Source organism: Topomyia yanbarensis, chromosome 1, assembly GCF_030247195.1.
Source record: "Topomyia yanbarensis strain Yona2022 chromosome 1, ASM3024719v1, whole genome shotgun sequence".
NCBI lineage: Eukaryota > Metazoa > Arthropoda > Insecta > Diptera > Culicidae > Topomyia > Topomyia yanbarensis.
In genome coordinates this window covers 77,042,433-77,050,301 of record NC_080670.1, presented here as the reverse complement: position 1 = coordinate 77,050,301, position 7,869 = coordinate 77,042,433, and the positions used below count along the sequence as shown (strand labels likewise).

The following is a 7,869-nucleotide window of genomic DNA, read 5'->3' as shown; positions in this document are numbered from 1 at the left end:
TTATTGTTCAATTGTGCAGTGATTATATGGAAACCCTCTTTATATACCAGAATATATATATATATATATATATATATATATATATATATATATATATATATATATATATATATATATATATATATATATATATATATATATATATATATATATATATATATATATATATATATATATATATATATATATATATATATATATATATATATATATATATATATATATATATATATATATATATATATATATATATATATATATATATATATATATATATATATATATATATATATATATATATATATATATATATATATATATATATATATGTATATATTGCCTTGTACGCAGCTCACCTGAGATCGATTCCCAACCCCACACATAAGGTTAGAAATTTTCCCTTGAGATTTTTCTAACCCGAGGAGGCGAATGACCTTAAGGTTAAAACCTCTCTAATCGAAGTAAAAAAAACTTATTTGCTTTAGGTGTCTAGTGCTACATTAGATGTGATAGCGTTTGTTGGGCATGTATCACAAAATGGTTTAACACAGTTCATTAAAAGCTTTAAAGTTCGTTACAATTAAAACCGAATTCGATCCCGTGTCTTTGAAGCGTGGCTGAATTCATATCGTGCCGTAGGCAAGATTTTCAAAATGTACCATAATTGACGGGTTGCACAAAACTTTTATTATTTAGGCTACTTATTAAGCAACTCTCGTGTGTTGCATATTCGGCGAAATTACTTACATGAAACCCTTTTTGAGCCAAATAACCATGGTAGGGCAGTAAAGCAGCTTCATATGCATTTTTGAGGTGGTGTTTTACGATATCACTGCCAGATGGATCATCCAACATGTTTCTGAAAAATATTTCAATCATCTCCAATGCGCGCTTTAACCACAGCAGCCCTTCAGTCACAGTATCGAATGTTATTTCATTCCCATCCTTATCATGCAGAATAAGGTCTTCAAGATAGTGGAAAGTTTGCTCATTTTCCTTATATTTAGCATGTAACCTCTGTTATGTTAAATAAATATTGAATTAAGTAAGTTTAACAATAACGAACTTATACACACCTTTACATTGCCACGCATGTCCGTCACTATAGGCGTGAAGAGTCTTCCAAATGATTCTGTGAAGAAAAGTTCACCATACTGTTAACAAAATGGTATAATGACAATCAATATTTCATTCGGTCGCAACTTGAGATGACCTACTTACCTATGCTATCAATTACTTGGCTGGTTGATTCAAGGAAGGCGGTAGTGTCGATTTGACTATTTCCATTTTCGCTATTGATTTCGGGAAAGCGTTTTAACTTATAGAAATTAATCTTAGGTTCAATCTGAGCCATACTCAGGGCTTATTACTGTTTTACTATAGCGTAGCGTTAAAACAAAACCAAACTAAACGAGTTATCTCGCACGAAGCAGCAAAGCAACTGCTGCGCGTAAATGAATGACTCATGGTATGCCTTGTTTGTCCTCATTTTCGTTAGCTGTGATAAGGCTTCTATCAGGCACTGATATCAAAATACCTACCAGGTATCTACACAGAAAACAAGCAAGCATTTAACCCTTAAAACGATAGGCTTAAATCGTGACTTCAAGAAGTATCACTTCTAAACTATGGTGAAATTAAATGCCTCTTTTTCGTTTTATCAGTGAGATAGTTGAAAACCCGAAAACGTTCGATCATTTCTTTTTCCAGACAGGAGTTAATTAACCCTACACAGGGGCGGCGAAACACTTTACGCCCGAGTGGGTAGAAAGCATAGGGTGAGGGGTCCATTAGTAAGGATTTTTTTCCCTTTTCGCAATGCACACGTTTACATTACATTCACATTAAATCACGTACGTTTATGCAAATGGAATTGTGGTACATCGATGTTTTCAAATGCGTGTAGTGCGAAATACATGCGTTGCGCATCTAAATTTTTTGAAATGGTTCAAAATTTCGAGTGGGTAATTACCCACTCGATTATTTTCGAGTGGGTAGTACTACCCATACTACCCACGCTTTCCGCCGGCCCTGACCCTACAACGGTTTCGTGACTTTTTCTATGCGTAAACGGTTTTGTGGGGTACATTCGTACCCCAGCGCTAAAATCGCTCTAATATGCCTAATTTTGATTGAATTTATTATTAAATTATATAGTTTTATTCTAACACCATTCGTAAAGAAGCCGGTCAAAAATATTCGGTTTTGTCAATTTTATCATGTAAAATTGCAATTTTTATTGAACAAGTCTTAAAAATACGTTAAAATTCCCTTTTTTCCTTAATATTTCTATAACTCCGGTAGTTTCGAACCTATTTTGACCATCTATACGGCGCACAGTGGCGGCTCTTCAAACAAGTCGGACAAAACCTCAAATGTTACCTAATTTGGCTGAAAATCACAATTTAAGCTAATTTTGAGGTGCTGAGCTCATTTTTGATGTCAAAAGTCGTAAAATATTAAATGCATTTTTCCATACAGTGTCATTGAACCTTTCTTATAACTATGATCCCGTTTTCATGATAGATTTTCCGTTACTGTTCACCAATGTCAACAATATCATAAAAAATGAAGAACTCTACTTAAAAACCATTGTTGAACGTGTTGGTTTGCTGTAGATTGTCTAACTATTTTACACAAAACACCATGCGTCTCCATATCAGCAACAAAGCTTCAAAATCTGCTTAAAACTTTTTGCGCACCTAGGCGCAGAACGAGACCATGATATTCGAAAAGTAGAGGTAATTTCACATATAATGTATACTATGTGACCGTTCCGAACTGATTCCGAAATTTGTACAGAATACATTAGTGAACAAAGTATTTTTGATCTGACCACCTTAAACATATTTAAACTAAAAAGTCATAGTTCCAAGCAAATTTACCAAATGAATTTTACTCACTAACCAAGTTCTTTCATTCCTCTACACAGTGAAACTAGTTGTGCTAAAATCGGACCAAAATCAAAAAAGAAACATGCATTTGAAGTGAACAGAGCAATGGTGGTTTCGGAAATGAAAATCATTAAAAAATCCGGACTTTGGTACGTTTAAACTCGTGTTAAAAATCGTGTTCTTATCCAATGATCATAAAATTTTGAATATACATCATTCAATACATGAGAAATTTAGAATAAAATATCAATATTTCAAAAATAAATCTTTGAGGTTTTGGCCAGCCTCCGGCCACTGTGCGGCGTTGTGAAAATTACAGTAATTTGCAGTAACGGAGTTAACACAGGAAGGCGTCGAAAGGACTGATAGAGCCGATGCATTGTACGTGTATATAAAACAAATATATTCCAGAGCCTGGGCTACAGAAGAAGACGAGTGGTGCATGGTTCATTTTATATTCAAGTCATATTCACGAATGTGTTTTGCCGCATTCATCCGCAAAAGCAAAAATAACGATAACGATTCGAGCAATAGTAGCTTTATTATATCAAATAACAAATATTATTGTTCAGTATATTGATTGGCTTTCTAAGTTTTGTAATATATAAATCAAACGACTTGGTTTTGAATTATCCGACCTTTCGGCCGTTTTTGGCGGCCTTTTTCAAGGAAAATATATGTCTGTTGCTTATGTTAGGGACGCATTTTTCCAACGTTGGGACGTTCTAATTCAATTTTTCATGCATGTGCTAGAAATTTTATTTTGGCGCAAGAAATTTTTCACGGGTACACTATTTACCACCATTCGCTACTCAACCAATTCAAATTCAAAACCAAGTCGTTTGATTTATATATACAAGACTTAAAAAGCCAATCATTAAGCATTGTTCAGTAATGTTGAAGCTTATACAATTTTACACATGTTTCTCGCTTACTATGTATCGATATTGTTTAAGCCCCAAATAATTAACGTATATTACATTCCTTTTTCGCAACCAAGCGATCGTTATTAGTAGGTAGAAATTAAAAATCTTTCGGGTGTGATCGGATGCTATATTCACCATAGATATAGATGTGGTAGATTAGGCAGTAGTCAGTTCTAATAAAACCACACTGGCAATCACATCATCCTCAAGTTTATCTTTAATAAAATTAGGAGAGCGAATAAACGCGTGTTTCCACTAAGTGAAGTGTGTTGCATTCCACCGAAAGTCTTTCCGTGTGATTTCGGTGCTAGCCTTCGTAGGCCAAGAATAAGTCCCCACGGAAGTATTAAATGTGAATTTTAGGGGCACGTGTTGTATCACGAATCTAAGTTCTCGGGCATTCGTGAATCATTGGACACAGATCCCGTGTCAGTGCGCGTTCGCTGTGGACAAAGTATACGCCCGAAAGTCATCGCTTCCCTTGGTCCAAAGGTAAATTCTGAACATTTTTTGGTTCTTCGAACCGGATCCTTGGACCGGTGGACCGTGGGAAAGTCGGAAAAGACAAAGAACGTTCAAAGGCGTCAGAGCTTCGACGCCATTGCGAACAGCGTGGGTACGCGCGGGTCCCATTGTAGTGCGACGGTCATTGAGCATCGTGAAGACAACGGCTGCTGTTAGGCAGTATTCGGCGATCAACGAGCCACGTGTTGAATAGCGGATTTTCGGCGATCATCTCACTTTTGACTCAGGAAAGACGTAGGACAACTCAACGCCAACTGGGATCAACGAAATAAAGGGAAGTAATTTGCATTATCTGTGGTGTGACGTTAGCATGTTGGTTGACCCAAAAATAAATTTGAAAATGGCGTGTATCTACGGTCTTTTTTGATTGCATGTGACTTTCGGAGCCCTTGAGTTCGATTGACGGTTGGTCTTGGTATCTGCTGGTTTTTTTTTCTGATTGGTTGTTGTTCGCTCGGTTGTTTTCCCTTGCTGCTGTCAACTTTAATCTGGTCTGTTTCTGTCAAGCGCGGACGTAGAGGTATTTCGGTCGTAGTGAAGTAAGTGAAAAATAGTGAACTTCATAATAATATTTGAACTAAACGTAGACAACAGTGTGAATTGAATTTTTAAAGAGTGAACAATTGAATAGATTTTGAAAAGTGGTTCGAGAGTGATTAAATTAAAAATGTCAAGTGAGCTGAAGGATCTGAAGTTGCAGCAGCGACAGATTCGAAGCACGTTCGACGGTGTGAAGCAGTTCATCAAGGGATTCAAGCGAGAGAAGCATGAAGCACATGTCGAATCCAGATTGGAGATGCTAGAAGGTGCAATGAAGAAGATGTACACAATTAGAAGAAAAATAGATATGATCATGGAAGATGCAGAGGAGAAGGAGAGAGAAGAGTCGAAGGAAGACCCGGGCAATCGTGAGACTCGACTAGCAGCACTCAGTGAAAGGCGAGAAGTTGAACAATCTTCTGCCATACAGCAAGCCGAAGACACTTACTGCGAGTTGAGGGCATCATTGCTGCGACTGCTTGGCCCAACGGTCCATGCTTCAACGTCTTCGGAGTCATCAACTGCACCAGTACCAATAACTCCCAGTGCTTTCTCGAAGATGAAGCTGCCAGAAATTAAACTCCCGAATTTTGGAGGCAAACTTCGAGATTGGGTCACGTTCCGAGACATGTTTATAAGCCTAATTCACCGCAACCACCAACTGACCGAGATAGACAAATTCACGTACCTTCGGTCATCGCTTGTAGGCGACGCGCTGCAGGAAATCTGTACGATAGAGATTTCAGCGGCGAACTACAAAATAGCGTGGGATCTGCTCCAGAAACGTTTCGAAAACACGAAACTAATTGTAAAGGCTCACCTTGATGCACTTTTTGCTGAGGAATCAATGAAACGCGAATGTTACGACGGTTTGAGCCATCTGCTCAGTGAGTAGGACCGGAATCTGCAAATGTTAGATAAGATCGGCGAAAACACTCAGAACTGGAGTACCATCCTCGTCTACACGATGTGCTCCAGGCTAGACTCTGTTACTCTCCGCCATTGGGAATCGCACCATTGTTCTAAGGAGGTTCCCACCTATGATGAGTTAGTCGATTTTCTTCGTAATCACTGTGCTGTACTTCAGTCGATTGCCCCAGCCAAACCCTGCCAGACAGAGATGAAGAAGCCTCGTTTCACCGTCAGTCATTCTCACGCGACAACTGAAGCTGCCAATCGTTGTCCATTCTGTGGCGAAGGTCCCCATTCTGCATTCAAATGCCAAAGGTTCCAAAAGATGAAGACTGCTGAACGGTACTAGCACGTAAAGCGTCGTGGGCTGTGTTTAAATTGTCCCTCTCCATCGCATATGGTTCGATTCTGTACAAAGGGTTTTTGCCGATAATGCAGGCAGAAACATCACACACTTCTGCACAATGGAGTGACGAACGGCGGAGCAGCTGCATCATCTACAACGCAGAACAACTCCGTCCCGCATGAGCAGAACAGACCATCAATAGCGAGCACATCACAACCACAGCCACAGTACCAGACCACACAGAGTCACAACACAGCACCTACCACGAACTCCCTGTCGCACACACGAATTTGAAATCACACTGTCACAAACCACCCACATCAGATCACACTTCCTTAGGAAACACCAACACATTGTCTGCTAACACCTACACTCCAGCACGACAAGTTTTGTTATCCACCGCCATGGTGCGAGTGATTGATCCTTACGGAAACGTCCAGTTTGTGAGAGCGCTTCTGGACTCATGCTCTGAGTATTGTTTTATAACCACGAATCTGAATCAGAAACTGAACTTACCCGAGATGGCCAGCTACCTGTCGGTTGCAGGAATTGGAGGATTGGTGGTTAAATCGACGAAGATGGTAGAAGCAACGATAACTCCGAGGTCTACCTACATTTCCACATACTGCGAAAACGTCAAGCTTCATGTCCTGGCGAAGCTCACGTCCGATTTACCGTTTCAATCTGTCGATATTCAGCAACTGTCTATTCCGGACGACATCAACCTCGCGGATCCCTGATTCAACGAACCTGGCCCAGTAGATATTATCATAGGAGCAGAGTATTATTATGATCTGCTTACAGACGGAAAACTGAAGCTTTCAAAAGATGGACCAACGCTGCAGAAAACAGTTTTTGGTGTGATTGTATCAGGTCGTGTAGCCAGTGGTATAGCTAGAGTTTCCAGAACCATTTCGTACCCGTGTGCATCGCTCGATCTTCGTGATCTACTTACAAAATTTTGGGAACTGGAATCATGCAACAGCAAGAGCACTTTGTCAGTGGAGGAGTCGACGTGCGAAGAATTTGTCGATCGTACAACGGTGCGCGAAAAATATGGGAAATTCGTTGCTACTCTTCCAAAGAAAGATTATCGAATCAAGCAACTCGGAGAATCAAAAGCCATAGCGACAAGACGATTTCTCGGACTGGAGAAACGACTCCACCAGAAACCTGAGTTGTTGCAACCATATACTGAATTTATCAGCGAATATTTACGGCTCGGACACATGAAGCTTGTGTCCGATAAAGTTGAACCAAACCCAGTATATTATTTACCGCACCACGCGGTCTTGAAGCCAGGCAGCACTACTACTAGACTGCGTGTTGTCTTTGATGCTTCGTGCAAAACGACTAGTGGCATCTCCCTCACCGATGCGCTCATGGTCGGACCCGTAGTCCAAGAGGATCTATTATCTATCTCCATTCGTTTTCGGTTTCACCGAATGGCTATTGTTGCGGACATAGAAAAAATGTACCGCATGGTAAAAGTTCAGCCGAGCGACCAGCATTTCCAACGAATCTTGTGGAGGAATTTTGCTGATGAACCAATCCGTACGTATGAGCTACCTACTGTCACGTACGGAACTGCATCCGCTCCATATTTAGCAACTAAATGCCTGCAAACGCTGGCACTAGAAGGAGCAGCTAGCTACCCTAATGCTGCTAAGTCTCTACAGGAAGACCTTTACGTCGACGACATGTTGACAGGAGTGGACACAACCGA

The 7,869-nt window shown here is 39.7% G+C and overlaps 2 protein-coding genes across 2 annotated transcripts in view; one reads left to right on the top strand and one right to left on the bottom strand.

The window, feature by feature from the left end:
- The window catches only part of LOC131677976 (glycolipid transfer protein), a 106,861-nt gene extending 104,723 nt beyond the window's left edge, over window positions 1–2,138 (bottom strand). The window contains exons 1-3 of the mRNA XM_058958086.1: window positions 1,222–2,138; window positions 1,077–1,132; window positions 748–1,017 (exon numbers count right to left, since the gene is read on the bottom strand). Coding sequence (XP_058814069.1) covers window positions 748–1,017; window positions 1,077–1,132; window positions 1,222–1,354 — 459 coding nt within the window. The 5' untranslated portion in view covers window positions 1,355–2,138. The remainder of the gene's footprint in view (window positions 1–747; window positions 1,018–1,076; window positions 1,133–1,221) is intronic.
- A 2,874-nt stretch (window positions 2,139–5,012) lies between these two features.
- Window positions 5,013–5,780, top strand: LOC131696277 (uncharacterized). Its single transcript, XM_058984828.1, has one exon. It carries the CDS (start codon window positions 5,013–5,015, stop codon window positions 5,778–5,780), a length of 768 nt encoding a protein of 255 aa, XP_058840811.1.
- The last annotated feature ends 2,089 nt before the right edge of the window (window positions 5,781–7,869 follow it).